This window comes from Equus przewalskii, chromosome 1 (assembly GCF_037783145.1).
Source record: "Equus przewalskii isolate Varuska chromosome 1, EquPr2, whole genome shotgun sequence".
Classification (NCBI taxonomy): Eukaryota; Metazoa; Chordata; class Mammalia; order Perissodactyla; family Equidae; genus Equus; species Equus przewalskii.
The window spans coordinates 183,721,884-183,739,230 of NC_091831.1; the positions used below are offsets into that span (position 1 = coordinate 183,721,884).

At 37.7% G+C, this 17,347-nt stretch overlaps 1 protein-coding gene across 13 annotated transcripts in view; it reads left to right on the plus strand.

Moving 5' to 3' along the window:
• The window catches only part of ATL1 (atlastin GTPase 1), an 84,450-nt gene that overhangs the window by 18,188 nt on the left and 48,915 nt on the right, over nt 1–17,347 (plus strand). For 5 of the 13 annotated variants that reach the window (XM_070588817.1, XM_070588833.1, XM_070588821.1 and 2 more), the window contains one exon: nt 2,508–2,668. In XM_070588817.1, coding sequence (XP_070444918.1) covers nt 2,635–2,668 — 34 coding nt within the window. In that variant the 5' untranslated portion in view covers nt 2,508–2,634. Of the gene's footprint in view, nt 1–960; nt 2,669–2,793; nt 3,033–3,278; nt 3,625–13,430; nt 13,543–17,347 lie in introns of those variants that run through there. The other 8 variants (XM_070588835.1, XM_070588845.1, XM_070588851.1 and 5 more) reach the window with 6 other exon arrangements.

Below are 17,347 nucleotides of genomic sequence, written 5' to 3' on the forward strand. Positions count from 1 at the left end.
TTATCCCTCCTGTATTTCTTTTGTACAGATGAGCAGATACATTTATTTTTTCATATCCTTTTCTTTCTTACAGGATGGGTAAAGCATTTACACTTTGATTTTTTTTCTTCCATTTAACAGTATATTGTGGAAATCTGTATCAGTTCATAAAAATCTTCTGTGTTCTTTTTTACAGCTGCATAGTATTCTACTGTGTATCTACTGTGTTACACTGTTTTCAACCTCTCTCTTATATATGGGCATTTAGATTTTTTTCCAGTACCTTGCAATTACAAAGAATGCTGCAATAAATAACCCTGTATATGCGTATTTTCATACTGTTGGAGCTATTTCTCTGGAGTAGATTAAATTTATAGTTTTAAAAAACAAATCTTCTCTCTAACAGTGTTCACTGACAGAGTCTAAAACAGTGAAACTCCAGCCAGCAATAAGCAGGACTAGCACCTAGATCTTGGTTTCTAAATGCCTTTTCTCATTAAAAGGAGCTAGAGCTTCTTGGAGAAGTGGCTAATTCTAGTCTGAGGCATGGAAAATACAAGGGAAACTTGAAATGTTTTCTTGTGCCAGAAAACAAGGAAGTGACCAAAGACCAATAGGACATGTTAAAAGAACACAAGTGTTAACTTGAAGAGACTCCCATTGGCCAAATTTAGGGCAATTTGAGCATTAAAGAGAATGATGGTACATACCACAAAAAATTTTTTTTTTAGATTTCATTAATCCATAATGGTACTCAACAAACAAAGGTAGGAGAGGGAATGCCAACTACTACATGTAAAATGTAAGAAATGATATAATTATTTAAAAATCACCACTTTAATCGCTAATGTAAAGTCGATTCAGGCAAAGATAACAATGGATGCTAAAAACCACTGGATGAAAAGTTCTTGGCCAAGATGTTCACACAGTCTCAAGTATTATCCTAGAGATTACTTATCAATTACAAAGGAAAAGGGCTTTATAAAAATAAATTTCTTTTTCAAATAGGAATAGGTATTGAATTTTATAACAATTTTTTTTGGTGGAATCTACTGTACTCTTATTTAATGGGATTCACTTGAAAGGGATCATCAGGCTGGAATGTGAGTTGAGAATTATAGTAAAGAAATACAAGAAGAGCAGAACACACTTCTTTTTGTTCTGTGAATTTGGTTTGCAGCTATAGGGTGAGATAATTTCTGTCTTCCTATGTTGTTTCATTAGTGTTTGGGGAATGCAACTCCATTGAACACAGTCCCCTTTAAAACCATAACGTACACTTGGTTGACAGTGTTCACAGCTCTGAGGTCACTACAACTATTAACCAAAATGTAGAATGCGTAAGATTTGGCAGTAGTGGGTGAGAGTTTGGTTTTGGACATGTTGATTTTGAAGTGTCAGTAGGAAAAGAAAGTGAAGATGACCTCAGGCAGTTATAAATTCAGCTCTGGTATGATGACTTTCTCTCCTTAAGAGAGCCTAAGACTAGAAGTATAGATTTGGGAATCATCAGCATGGAGGTCCTGTCTGAAGCCACCATAGTAAATTTGGTTAAGGGAATATAGGGTGAGGAGTTGCTTTGGATGAGGAATAAGCAGAGACCAAGGATCTGGTAATTAACAGGCTGGCAGTAATCTCCCAGGCAGAACTGATCTGTCCAGTGTGGGCAACAGCCAAATGCCAGGGGACACTCTGTGGGGAGGTGAGGAATGGCATGGTGTCTTGAGGGTCAAGTAGAATGAAGGGACAGTGATTCTAGGATACTGAAAACTAAGTTTGTAGGTGGAGAGGAAGAAATCAGTGAAAAGGGAGAGACTGAGGCTATCTTTAAAAAGTATGTATTGCCTTTTGCATTCCATTCAAAACTGTTTGCAGCCTTTGTGGCTGCCAAGGCTCATCCAGACTATGTAGTATGACTTTACTTAAAATATTTGCCAATATAACTCCAGACTTTATCTCTGCAAATCTATTGGGAAACTTTGCCCACTAGATATTGAGTTAGTTACAGCTAGTGCTGACTCTCCAGCTTTCATTTATCTTTATCTTCTTGATCTAAATTTTGCTATCCTAATTTTAAAAGATAGGCCTCTGGCCTGTTCAGTATCCAGGTACAAAAATGCATGATACGGTCTTTACCAACATGACCTTGCTTTTAAAATGCGGGAAAATGGTGCCTGGTAGATAAACGCAGATTATTTTAACTTCTTTGGCTGTATAAACGTTGCCAGCATGTTTGTACTAATGCGTGACTGTTCTAGGAGACAGGTATTTGACCACGCAGAATAATGCAGTTTGTGTATTTGTGACTGGATGGTGCTGTTAAATTCTTTGAGCGTGTGAAGAGTGCTGTTTATTTGTGTGTGTGTTTCTATTGAAAACGTCGCAAAACCTCGTCTGTCACTGTCTTCACGCCCTGGGGGTGGGCTGAGGCAGGGAGGGTGTGACGCTGTATTTGTGTGAACTCGGGCTGGTGATGCTGAGCCTGGCTCATCCGCTTTCTCCTCCCTTCTCCCCACGCCTTCCTCCAGCGCCACAGCAGCCTCCTGCGAGTGGAGTGGAGCGCGCCCAGCGCGGGCACAGCCCTCGGCCAGCACCTGCGCCCGGGAAGGGACAGCGAGCGCTGTGGCCGCGCCTCTCCGCCCCCGCGCGACCACCATGGCCAAGAACCGCAGGGACAGGAACAGCTGGGGTGAGTAGCGCAGGTCCCTCCTGCAGCTGCCCGGGACTGGCCCTCCGCTTGCTGCCTGTGCGGACGAGGAGGCCGAGCGCCGCCCGCGCCAGCGGCCACGGCGTCCGGGGCGGGGGCCGGCGGCCGAGCTGCGCCCTGTCTGCCGGCGGCCCCGGGAGCCGGCTCGCTGCGCCCCGGGCTGCCCTTGCCCGCCCCGTCCTCCTGCCCCAGCATTTGGACAGCGCCCACCGGCGCGAGGGCGGGGGCCGGGGCTCCCACGGCGCTGACCGCGGGCCGCGGCGATGGAACAATGAGGCGGCGGGGGCGGCGGCAGCCTGCAGAACCCGGCAGCCCGGGAGAAGGGGTGCCCGCCTGGGAGACCCCGGTGCTGCAGGCTTCGTTTTAATTCAGGGGTGGGGTGGGAATCGGGGGAGAAGGAAGCAAAGTTGGGGTTTCCAGCCTCCGCCCCACCCCACCTGGTGCCCATCCGGGCCGGCCCTAGGGTGGCATTGTTCTCCGATGTTACCTTTTGGAGATACTGGGCTCGTGATTCAGCACCAGGCCGAGGCGGGGGAGGGGAGGCCAGGCCGGGGGTTCACGCGGGGAGTGGGTGGGCGGTGCTCGCGCAGGCGGAGAGCGGGGCGTCGGGCCGGGGCGCGCCGCAGGGGAGCCGCCCGCCTGCGCCTCCGGGCCGCCGCCGCCCGCGCGGCAGGTGGGCGTCGTTACCGCCCTCGCTCCCGTTTCTTCCAGTCACAGTGCTAAACTCACTACCATCTTAGGAACTAAAGCCTTTTAGGGCATTTGATTATCTGAACACGAGCTGACGCAGGCCGCTGTGGCTTGGTGGGTAGAGAACTATTTTATTCATTAGCTTTGAATTGTTAGTATTTGGAAAGTTTACGTCCATTAGGAATTTGGAGCTCCTTGGTTCTCTTCTGTGTCTCAGTGACATCTATAACAGTCCATCGGGCCAAGAGGTATAAATTTAAATTTTAATTGGTTATTTCGGTTTACTTTTATCAAAAGACCATATTTCTCCTTGCTTTTGATTGGTCACAGGACCAAGTTAACTCCCAATAGGCGAGGTTTACATTTGAGAGAGTATCCAGGCCTCGTGGTAGATGTGGGGCCCTGGAACAGGGAGGTTTGTCTGTCGTTGTCTGAGTTTAAGAGAAACCGGTTCCATTTTCTGAGATCACCAAATCTCAATTTCAGTAGGTGTGACCCTTGCAATAACACAGTTTTCTTTGCTTCTTCTGAAATATGGGTGAGCTCTTTCAGAGTGTCCCTTTTTCATGTTTTCCCGTGGCTTCTAAAATAGGGATTTCTTGAACATTCAGTTAGGGTGTGTATTCTGAGCATTGATGACTCCACCCTATTAAGAGACAGGCATGTGAAAATTTATTCTGAGTATTGAAATTTTCCTCCTTCTTGAAGCTTTGGATCATTAATCTTCATTATTTCCTTTGGTTACAGATTTCTTATATAGTGGAAGTTTTTTCTCTCTTGGGAATGTGGTTCTCAAATAGGATTTGCATAAAAATCACATTGGGAACTTGTTAGAAATGCAGATTCCCACATCTTCCAGCCAGAGCTTTTGGATCAATAGTTCTGAAATGGGGTCTAGGAATCTGCCTTTTAATTAACAATTTAGATGATTGGGTAGCTGGCTGCTGGTCTTTGGATGTTACTTTCAGAAACACTATCTTAGATTATTTGTATTTGATAGAAAGTCCCGGATAGTTTACCCAGAAGTCATGAAGAAAGTTTCCGTTCAAGTGATAAATTGGGAAAAGAAATACTGGAGTCACTTTGTGTTCACTGGAAATCTTCACAGAAAAAAAATAGTGAAATCATGGAGTCCTATCTTGATGATCTGTGGAAATGCTTTACTACTCAGATTTTTTCTTTGCTTTAAAGTATATATTACATAAATGACTTAGAAAATGTAGCATATGGAGTAAGAGATGAAGGTTTGGGGCAAAGATGTTAGTCCTGTCTGTCTTGATTCCATTTTATTAGCAGCGCCTAGTACAATGCCTGACACATAGTGGGCATTTCATGAACAGTAATAGCTAACATCATTGAGCTAATATCATAGGAGATAGGTACTAGAATCCTGATTTTACATATTAAAAGGTAAGTGATAGAACCAGGATTCCAGCTCTGGCAGCTTGACCTCAGACTCTTTCACCTTCACCACTATGCAATGCTGCCTCTTTGTTGAGTGGATTATACCTTCTGCATCACAGAAAGTGGCCATTTTCAAGGCACATTCACCTGCATTATTGCATTTGATCTTTGACCTCTTAGGTTGGCAGGACATATTCCCTATTTTGCAAATGAAAAAACTGAGACTCCGATAGGCTAAATAACTTCGCGCAAGACACTTATTTAGTAAATTAGAGGACTGAGATTAGAACCTAGAGTTGTCTTCTAAGTTGTTTTCTGTGACATGGTGCTGTGGAATGTTTTTATAAGACAGTGGGGCCTGGTGTGAAGGTAATGTAGTAGAGAAAATAGGCCCTTGTAGAAACCTGAGGTCTCTGATGAGAAAAAACTCAGGTGATAGCTTATGAAACAAGACAGTAAACTGACCTTATTATCTAGCTAAATAAACATTTTTCAGACAGGTTAGAAAGCAAAGGGCAGAGGGCAAAGGTAGACTATCCAGAATTGCAAAATATAGTGATTTCCAAGAAAAGGGCAAGAGAGATATTGGCAAAATCTATACAGGAGACCTGAAATTTAGATAAGAGCCCTACAGGACCATAGGACAGGTACTATTTTTGTACGAGTGGTCAGAGACCTGTTAGGGTTCTACAAGGGCCATGAGGTCTGTGAGTAGAACTAAGAATTCCACCACCTGTACCTAAATCTATACTGAACTAGAAGTTTGAATAAATTTAAGCATTTAAAAGTCAATTCTTCAAAGGTAGGTATTATTATCCTTATTTTAATATAAGGAATCTGAGACTAAGAGAGTATGAGTAACTTGCCAGAGGTTTCATAATTTATAAGTTATAGATCTAGGACTTAAATTTAGAGTTGCTTCCCCAGTCCATGTGATGAGGACAAGGAGGCAAAAGGTTAGTTTGCCAAAAGGTGCCACAGCAAGCCCATCTAGGCGTCCGCTGGTATGAGAAATCAATGCTCTATAAACCTAATCATCTTAGTCTAGAAAAGACAGCAGAGAACATGCTAGTGTGGCAAATAAAGGCGAGAGATGACTATCAGAGACAGTAGCCCAGAAAGCAGTCTTCCACTGTTGGGTGTAGAGCTTAAGTAGGACCAGAAACAAAACAGAAGTGCACCCTTTTTTGTTTTGTTGATTACAGTTACTTAAAAACTTGGAATACCACATGGGAATTTGAGTTTTCTACAATGTAACAGAAACTGTCAGTGCAATATTGCTTTAGAAAAGTAATATTTGCACTAAAGTTCAGCTTTTCCTATTCTATTTTTTATCCTATTTTTTTAAACTATCTTTGATCAGTGTGGTGATGTAAAAAAAAAACAGAAACCATCTTAATTTCACAATAAGTATACGAAATGTCTGTTGAAAAGGCGTTTGTTGAAAATTAACTTTTAGGTTTCTACTTTTGTTTTTTGAGGAAAGATTAAAAATCTTTTTTTCCCCAGTTTTATTGAGAAATAATTGACACACATCACTGTGTAAGTTTAGGGTGTACAGCGTGATGGTTTGATTTACTTATATTGTGAAATGATTACGCTAATAGGTTCAGCTAACATCCTTCATTCCCTAGATACAATAAAAAGGAAAGAAAGAAGAAAAGAAAAAAAGGAAAGAAATTTCTCCTTGTGATGAAAGCTCCTAGGATTTATCCTCTTGACTTTCCTATATACCATACAGCAGTGTTAACTGTAGTCACCATGTTGTACATTACATCCCCAGTACTTATTTATCTTGTAACTGGAAGTTTGTACCTTTTGGCCGCCTTCCTCCAATTCCCCCTCCATCTACCCTCCACCTCTGGTAACCGCAAATCTGACCTCTTTTTCTACGAATCTGGTGTTTGTTTTTTCGATTCCACAGATCAGTGCAATCATACAGTATTTGTCTTTCTCTGTCTGGCTTGTTTCACTTAGCATAATGCTTCAAGGTCCATCCATGTTGTCAAAAATAATAGGTTTTCCTCGTTTTTTTATGGCTGAATTTTATTCCATTGTATATACAATGTATCACATTTTCATTACCCATTATCCATTCATCCATCGATGGACACTTCCATGTCTTGGCTATTGTAAATAATGCTGCTATGAACATGAGGATGTAGATAACTGTTTGAGTTAGTATTTTTGTTTCCTTTGGAAAATTCTCACAAGTGGAATTACTAGATCGTATTTTTAACTAGTTCTATTTTTAAGTTTTTGAGGATCCTCCATGCTGTTTTCCATAGTGGCTGTGGCAATTTACAGTCCCACCAACAGTGCATGAGGGTTCCCTTTTCTCCACATCCTCGCCATCCTTCTTATTTCTTGTCTTTTTGATGATGGCCAGTCTGGCAGGTGTGAGGTGATACTCATTATGGTTTTGATCTGCATTTCCCTGATGATTAGTGATGTTAAGTACCTTTTCATGTACTTGCTGGTCATTCATATACTTTCTTTGGAGAAATGTAAAAACAATCTTAAGTATAGTAGACTTACCTCCTGATCTTTCTTTTCCACTTGGCTGTACTCTATTTTTCTTGAAATGAGACTGTTTGTCCCTTTTTACTTGCCTATTTTCTGTATATCTATTTATCCTGAAACAAAATAAAATTACTACTGGGTCATACATGTACTTCCCCTACAGACTCCCCTCCCCGTTTTTCTAATTTAATTTGCCTTCCCTCTATCTTTTTTCAAATACAATTTTCCTATAGATATATATATTTTTTATACTTCGTATCTGCTCACACCTTGTCTTGATGACTCCTAGATTATATATCTCCGCTTCAAACTCCGTTTCAAACTCTGCAGCTTTTGTTATCGTTAGAACCAGTGACTAGACTGTAAGTGCAACCTGTACTTTTACTGAGATAATTTTAGTCATAAAAAAATTGGGAGTATTTTAAAATTTGGAGCCTCTTCCTCTTTTACATAAAAATTTTATTATGAAAAATGTCTATATACAAAAGAATATATAAAATATGGATGCTTGGTTTAAAAAGAATAATAATGAGCACCTGTATCCCCCTCCTCAGCCTAAGAAATATAACTTGATCAATATTTTGACACTGCTTTTGGGCCTCTCCTTAATGGCAGCCTCTCCTTACTCCTTGCCAAAGATAAACTTTGGTTTCATAAATTTGGTGTTTCTCATTTCTTGATCGTTTATATATATTTATAAAATGTCTATATTTAATATTATATATATAAAATAACATTATTTAGTTTTACAATTGTAAGAACCTAATATAAATGGAATCTAGGGTATGTATTTTTCCACAGAATATTTTGTTCCCTCCACATCTTCACCCACACCTGGTATTATAATAGGTGTGGAATGATATCTCATTGTGGTTTAAATCCACGTTTTACTGATTACCAAAGAGATGTGAGTACATTTTCATATATTTATTAGCCATTCATATTTCCTACTCTGTGCTGTTGGCCCTTTGCAGCTATTTTATTAGGTTATATTTTTCTTCCTGCTTTGTACAAATTCTTTGTTTTGATATAAGTCCTTTTTTGGTTATTTGTCTTATATGTATCTTTTGCCACTTTGTGATTTGACTTTGCTCTCTTGATGGTATATTTTAATAAACAAAAGTTTTATATTTAAAAGTAGTCAATATTTTCCTTTGTTCTGTACTCTTTGTATTTTAAGAAATCTCCCCCTACCTCAGCGTTATAAAATATTCTCCTATAATATTTGGTTTTAAAGTTTTGCATCTCTTTTTTTCTCGTTTTCTTATTGTGTTAAGATACACATAAAATTTACCATCTTAGTCATTTTTAAGTGTACAGTTCAGTGGTATTAAGTACATCCATGTTGTTGGACAACCATCACTGCCATCCAGAACTCTTTTCATCCTGCAAAACATCTGTCCCCATTAGACTCCAGCTCCCCATTCCTTCCTACCCCTCAGCCCCTGGCAACCACCATTCTACTTTCTCTCTCTATCATGTGGACTACTTTAACATTCTCATATAAGTGGAATGATACAGTATTTGTCTTCTTATGACTGTCTTATTTCACTTAACATAATGCCCTCAAGGTTCATCCATGTCGTAGCATATGTCAGAATTTTCTTCCCTCTTAAGGCTGAATAATATTCCATTGTACATGGATACCAGCTTTTGCTTATCCATTCATCCGTCAATAAATACTTGGGTCCCTTCCTTGTTTTAGCAATTGTAAATAATGCTGTTACGAACATGGGTGTACAAGTATCTCTAAAACCCTAATTTTAATTCTTTGGGTATATACCTTGAAGTGGAATTGCTGAATCGTATGGTAATTCTATTTTTAATTTTTTTGTTTTTTTAATTTTATTATTTTTTATTTTTATTATTTTTTTTCTCCCCAAATCCCCCCAGTACACAGTTGTATATTCTAGTTGTGCGTCCTTCCAGTTGTGGCACATGGGACGCCACTTCACCGTGGCCTGATGAGTGGTGCCATGTCCGCGCCCAGGATCGGAACCAGTCAAACCCTGGGCTGCTGCAGCGGAGCATGCAAACTTAACCACTCGGCCATGGGGCTGGCCCCTATTTTTAATTTTTTGAGGAACTACCATACTGTATTCCACAATAGCTGTACAATTTTACATTCCCACCACAGTGCACAAGGGTTGCAATTTCTCTACATCCTTGCCAAAATTGTTCTTTTATGGTTTTATTTTGATTTTTTTATTTTTTAAGATTTTATTTTCCTTTTTTCTCCCCAAAGCCCCCCTGGTACATAGTTGTGTATTTTTAGTTGTGGCATGTGGGATGCCACCTCAGCATGGCTTGATGAGCAGTGCCATGTCAGTGCCCAGGATTCAAACCGGTGAAACTCTGGGCTGCCCAAGTGGAGTGTGCAAACTTAACCACTGGGCCACAGAGCCGGCTCCTGCTGGTTCTTTCTTCTATCTGCTCAGATATTCCTTTGAATTCCTCTAGTGAATTTTTCAGTTATTGTACTTTTCAGCTGTAAAATTTCTTTTTGGTTTCTTTTTTAAAAAGTCTCCTGTCTCTTTAGTGATATTTCCATTTTCTTTATACATTGTTTTCTTGACTTTCTCCGCACTTTCCTTTAGTTCCTGGAGCCTCTTTAAGACAGTTGTTTTAAAGTCTTTGTCTAATAGGTCTGCCATCTAGCCTTTCTCTGGGGCAGTTTCTGTTGGTTTATTTTTTCCCTTAGAATGGGCCATACGTTCCTGTTTCTTTCTATGCCTTGTGATTTTTTGTTGTTGTTGAAAACTGGACATTTGAATCTAATAATGTGGTATCTCTGAAAGTCAGATTCTCCTCCTTCCCCAGGATTTGCTGGTTTGGGAGGTTTTTGTTTTGATTTTTTTAATAGTTGTAGGCTGTCTTCATGCTGAGGCTCAGCCTGAGGTATAAACTTGAGGTCTTCTCAGGTCTCTTGAGAGCTTGTGCCTTTCCCTGGGCATGTGTGGTGAGTTTCTGATTCCCCCTGTATATGCAGTTGCTTTTGAATATCCTAGTCTTTAATGTTTGACTCCCAAAAGGGGAAAAAGAGAAACTGAAGGGGAGAGAAAGCTACTGGCTTTTTAAATCTCCAGCAAGTCACTTCAGCCATAGGGGAGGGGCATTCAACAATGGGGGTGTGCAACAGTGACTGTGTCTGCACCTCTGTGATCAGAAGCAGCAGTCAGCAGTAGGAACACAGATCCCCAATTTTTGGCGGACAAGGTCCTTATTGCCCACCCTGGCTCCTGCAAGCTGTGTGCAAGCTGCTCCGGGACCACATGCATAGTTGCCTGCCGTAGGGCTGAAGGGTGGGGGATCAGTAGCTGCTGCTGACCTAAGAGCTGGAATTGATTGAAATTAACCAGAAGTGACTGTCCAAGTTTCCCTTGGAAGTCGTAAGCCTTTAGTAGACTCCAGAGTTCCAATAGTTAGACCAGATAGATTCCACCAATGCAATTGTTGTCTAGATAGAGAGACAGATTCCTGGTACTTTCTTTTCTGCAGTCTTCCCCAAATCCTCTCCTCCACTTCATTTTAAGTTCTAGAACCATTTGGATTTTATTTTTATGGATAATGTGATGTAGAAATCCCTTTGAATTTTTTTCCATATGAATAACCAAGCATCCCAGACCCATTATTGAATAATCCACCTTTTCCCCATTGATCTCCAAATTGTACTGTCAGATATTATTTCTGAATATGTGTGGATCTGTTCTGGGCTTCTTGTTCTGTTGCAGTTCTACTTGTCTATCCCTGTGTCAATATTTTGACACTGTTTTAATTCCTTTAGTTTCATAGTGTCTTCATATATGGTAGAGCAGATTGTTCTATTGTGTTCTTATTTAGAGGTGTTTTGAACTATTCTTTATTTTTGGCTTTTTGCTCTCATATAAAATTTTAGAATCAGATTGTCTAGTTCTTTACAAAGTTTAGTTGGGATTAGAAAGTTAAAACTGCATGCAATGTGTAGATTAATTTGATAGAATCAAAATTTTTATTATATTGAATATTCCTATCCTAGTACATGGTATATTCCTTCACTTATTTAGGTTTTGTTTCTTGATGTCTTTCAATAGGTTAAAAACTCCTTGAAGGGCCCGCCTATTGTTTGTTAGATTTATTCTTATGTTTCTTATATTTTTTGTTGCTATGATTTTTTCCCTATTATGTTTTTATTGGCTATTAATAGTATATAAAAATGCAATTGACTTTTACGTATTTATCTTCTATCTAGCAACTTTGCTAAGCTCTCTTATTAATTCTAATAAATTGCCTTTTGATTTTTTAGGATTTTCTACATAAAAAAAAAATCACCTGTAATAATGACTGTTTTATTCATTCCTTTTTAATCTTTATCTTTTATATCTTCTTCTTGTCTTACTTAATCAGATTAAGAATGTTCTCCTTTATTCCTAAATAATAGTTTTTAAAAAATTATCACTGGGTATTGAATTATAATGAATGCTTTTTCTGTATTTATTGAAATAATCATATGGTTTTTATTCTTTAATTTGTTAATATATTTAATTACATTAAAAGATCTTCTATGTTGAAGTGATCTTGCATTCCCAGGATAAACCCAGGCTATGCATACTGTACAACCTTTTTTAATACATTGCTGGATTTACTAATCTTTTAAAGATATTTACAAGCATGTTTACAACTAATTTTCCCTCTTTATGTTTTCCTTGTCTAACTTTGGTATGAAGGTAATATTACCTCTGTAGGATGAGTGGGGGACATTTCTTGTTTTCTTTTCTGTTCTCTGGAAGACTTTATGTAAGATCAGAATGGTCCAGTTTTGAGAAAACTAGTCTATTAAACCATCTGGACCTGCTGTTTTCTTTATAGTAAGATTTTTAACTATTGATTCAATTTCTATATGCGATATAAAACAATTAAAGCTTTCTATTTATTCTTGAGTTGGTTTTAGTAATGTATATTTTTCTTGGAGTCTGTCCATTTCATCAGCTTGGCATAAGATTGTTCTTAATTTTCTCAGCTTAATTTTGTTTATTTCTGTCTTCCTTATTATATGTTCTTTTGTTTAATCTCTCCTTTTTTTCTTTCTTTTATATTTACTTAATTTCTGTACCTCTCTATTATTTCCTTCTTGTCTTTGGTTTCATTCTGTATTCTGCTTTTAGCTTAAAAAGTTGAGTACTGAGTTTGTTAATTTGCAGCTTGTCTTCTTTTTCTAGTATATGTATTTAGGGATATAGGTTTTCTCTAAATACCAGTTTTGCTGTATCCTATAATATGTTGATATGTAGTGGATTCGTTCTCATTCAGTTTTCAGTATTTTAATTGTCCATGATGATTTCTTCCTTTACCCGTGGATATATAGTAAGTATGGATTATCTAATCCATACTTTATAAATTATATTTTTGTTATTGATTTCATATTTAGTTTTATTTCACTCAGAGTGTATGTTGTATAGGAGCACCACTTTCTATGGTGATGGAAATGTTCTATATCTACACTGTCCAATATGATAGCCACCAGTCATATGTATCTTTTGAGCACTTAAATTATGGCTAGTGAGAATGAGGACCAAATACTTAATTTTATTTAATTTTAATTAGATAGCCACATGTGGCTAGTGGCTAATATTGAGTAGTTCATGTTTATAGAATACCCATGCTGTGAACTTTGTTGAAAGTTGCTTTATGTTCTAGTGCATGTTTAATTTTTATAAATATTCCTTTATTTGCTTGAGAAGCAAATTGAAAAGCTTTTTATGAGCTTGAAAAGTGTTTTATGTTTTCTAATTTTTGATGCAGTATGCTATAATATGTTCATTAGCTCAAGCTTATTAAATGTACTGTTCGTATCTTCCATACTCTGATTTCCGACTGGTTAATCTACCAGATACTTTAAAATTCTGAGAGATATTTTAAAACATAATGGACTTGTCCATTTCCCCATGATATTCTGTCAAGCTTTGCTTATGGACTTTCAAGCTGTGTTGTTGGTTAGGTGAACACAAATGTGGGCTTGTTACATCTTCCTGATGAATTGAGCCTTTTACTTTTATGTAGTGAGCCTCGTTAGCTTGAGTAATGCTTTTTGCCCCAAAGTCTATTTTGTCTGATATTAATATGATGCTTCATATTTCTTTTGCTGATTTAGTCTGTGGATCTACTGAGCAGGAGTGACTGGAGTAGGAGGCTGATGATATCCACAAATGAGTCATCTTGTCCATCTGATTTTCGAGAGCCTCCTCTGCAGTGAATACCCTTTGGTGAGAATTCACATGGGACCAAATATACCTTCACTCTGTGCCCATTCCTAAGGTCCAGGCACATAATCCTCCAAAGTACTTGACCATCTGGCCAAAATGTTAGCTACTGTCCATGAATTGGCACAGTTCCATACCTTTGGCTTGTGCTTCAAGCCTCATGGGTACTATCTGGTCATATATCTATCTATTCTGTTAGAACACAATACAGGTTTTTCCTTTACTCTCTCTCCCAAATGTCATGAGCGCCTTTCAAGGGCAAAATCTAAACCAGAATTCTGCTAAGAAGAGATTATAAAAATTGTAGCACTGTAGTTTGCGCACTTCCAGTCTGTGCAATCTAGAGAAGAGCTTAGAACAGTGGAGGTAGACCTGAGCATGACATAAGCAATATTCAGCAGAAAGAATAACCATTTGAAATAGCTGACTGAAAGATGATTAAAGGATCAGACAATTCCTTAGAAACCAAATACTTCTAAACTTGACTTTTTTCAGTGACTATAAATACATGTGTGTTTGTTTTCCTTAATGGGAATTACACTTCCATCTGCCTGTTTCCTTAAAATATGTGAACATATTTTCTTATGATAAATTATTTTTCTATAACATGATTTCAAATGACTCCATATTTTGCATACTATAGCTGTGACATAATTTATTTACAGTATTCTACAGTTAGGCATTTAGATTGTTTCCAGTTTATCACTATATAGATAATGCTGTAATGAACCTTTATGTAGATAAATACATATGCACAGTCCTGATAATTTTCTTAGGATAAATTCCTAGAAATGGAATTGTTTCATTAAAGGATATGTATATTTTGTAATGTTTTGAATGCTTCCAACTCTGAGTGTATGTATTTTTTTAACCTTTGCAAGTTATGATAGCCAAAAAGTTATCTCTTTTTAATTAGCATTTCTTTAATTACTAGTAAGACTGAACTTTTCCTCATATGTCTACTAACCATTAGTATTTCATGTTTTTATTAGTTACTTATCTTTCTATTGAGTTTTTTTTCATATATTTCATGTATTTCATTTATTTATATTTATATTGCACACACATAGTGCCTTAATCACAATGGTATTTTTCTTCTAGAGGCATCCATTGAATAGTTTATGGAATGCTTTTGTATTCAATATAAATAAACAGTGTGTTCAATAATTTACTTACCTCTCCCAAGGCTCTGAAGTTGTAGGACCTGCTTTCCTTCAACCCTCTTCCTCAGGGTATTGTAGAGTCTGTAGTGTTTTGAGGCCTGTTATATGTAACCATCTCATTGTAACTCTTATCTCAGCTCTTGCTCAAACATTCTTAAGGTTCATTTTCATGATTTAATATTTTGGTTTTGTTGCCTCAACTCCACTTGTCCCTTTCTGTTTAAACTCCCTTTGGCTGTTATTTTGGAAATCATTCTTAGTTGCTCATTCAGATAAATGTTTTTTCTGTCATTCTTCAAGATATACTGTTAGAAAGAGATGTAATTGTTTAAGAAGAAATAATATTTCCTTTTAATTTCAGTTGCCAAGAGATAGTTTCTTAGGTACTGTGTCTTTTCTCTGTAATGGCTCCAGTATACTCAGAGTTCATCTCCTGAGGTTTAACTTTTGCTGGAAAGATGAACTATAGGTTTTTTACAAAGTTTACAGTTAAGAAAATTAGAAATACGTACCCACGGAATTTCCAGTATATTAAATTGATTGTTCTCCACCTTTTAAATGTTTGAAGATTCCCTTTCAACATATCTAATTCAGTAGCTGAGTGCAACTTCCAGTGATTTAGCATACCACATAGAATGGAAAAGTCCCCAAAACCTCCTTAACTAAATACAAGGTCCAGTATGTAAAAAGGCAAAATGATATACAGTTTTTAGTTTTCTCCTTGTGAGCCATACATTTGTATCACCCATAGTAAAATGCTAATTCTCCTCTGGTTTGGCTGTTTTCTGCTTCTTCCCCTTTTTAAAGATTTGCATAGTGCTCAGGGAATTGAAACTAAGTTTAGTTTAGCAAAACATATTTAAGAAAGTAGAAATCTGGGGTTGGCCCCTTGGCATAATGGTTAAGCTCAGCATGCTCCGCTTTCATGGCCCAGGTTCACAGGTTCAGATCCTGGGAGTGGACCTACACCACTCTTCATCTATGTTGGGGTGGCATCCCACATACAAAAGAGAGGAACATTGGCACAGATGTTCACTCAGGGTGAATCATCTTCAACAACAACAACAACAAAAAAGAAGAAGGTAGAAATCTGGTGCTAAAGAAACTTGGCGTGCATTCCAAAGGATTTTTGGATTCTTTTATAACAAGGATAATATTTATTGTTTAGATAGAATATAGTTATGAATAATGAATGACGCACGTAACATTTGTTCTTAATAATACTATGTGTTCTACTAGCTTTTCAGTTATTTTATATTAAATTCATGTAAATATTTATTGAGTGCTTACTATGTGAGCTTCTAAGTTTTCAAGAAATATAAACATAAGTAAGACAGTCTCTGCTTTCCAGATATTTTTAGCCTGTATTTTCAATTTTGACCTTTTGTACAGAAACTGAAGTTTTTCCAAATAGTTTTTTTAACAGCTTTATTGAGATATAATTCATATAATTCATATACCATACGTAATTCACCCATTTAAAGTGTACAGTTCAATGGCTTTTTGTGTATTCAGAGTGTGCATTCATTACCACAATTTAAGAACATTTCATTAGCCCCAAAAAGAAAATTTGTGCCTGTTATCCATCACCTCCTAATCCTCTCTCACTCACCACTCCTAGGCAACCACTACTCTACTTTTTGTCTCTATAGATTTGCATATTCTAGAATTTCATATAAATGGAATCATATAGTATGTGATCCTTTGTGACTGACTTCTTTCATTTAACATTTTGTTTTCAACATTCATCCATGTTGTAGCATGTATTCTGCATTTCTTTTTATTGCTAAGTAATATTTCATATTTTATCTATTTTTTTTTTAGATTGGCACCTGAGCTAACATCTGTTGCCAATCTTCTTCTTTTGTTTTTTTTTTCTTCTTCTCCCCAAATCCTCCCAGTACATAGTTGTACATTCTAGTTGCAGGTCCTTCTGGTTGTGCTATGTGGGACACCCCCTCAGCATGGTCTGATGAGCAATGCTGAGTCTGTGCTCAGGATCTGAACTGGCAAAACCCTGGGCCACCGAAGCGGAGCGCATGGACTTAACCGTGACTTGGCGACGGGGCTGGCCCTTTGTTTGTCTTTTTATCAGTTGATAGATATCTGGGCTGTCTCTTATCTAAATATTTTTATCTGTAAATGTTGATAACCATAAATATATGTATAGATTGATGGTAATGACAGGTTTCAGATAGGAAGCCTTTTTTAGCTAGATGAGATACAAACTAATAACTATAAATTTATAAATATTCCACAGATTCATTCTATCCTATCATTCATTGTACTATTTAATAACAAGTTATTTCCGTATTTTTAAAAGTTTCCTTACCAAAAAGGAATATTTAATATAGTGTTTTGCCTACATTGTAATGAGACTTCTTCCGAAGACCCTCTCACCGTTATGTAGTCGTGACTCAGATACTTGTTTTGTTTTACAGTATACTTATGTCACACTTAATATATAATCTTTCTCCTCTTCGTTAAGTCCATATGTAACTCTTCAAAGGCCTTGAACACATAAGTTAAAAGTTCAGAGTTGTCTATCTCATCCACAGCTGTATAGAAAGGCAGAGTATGTAATCGTATACAAACACCCATTGAAGTCTTTCCTCCTCCTCTCACTCCCGATTTCCACTCTGTCC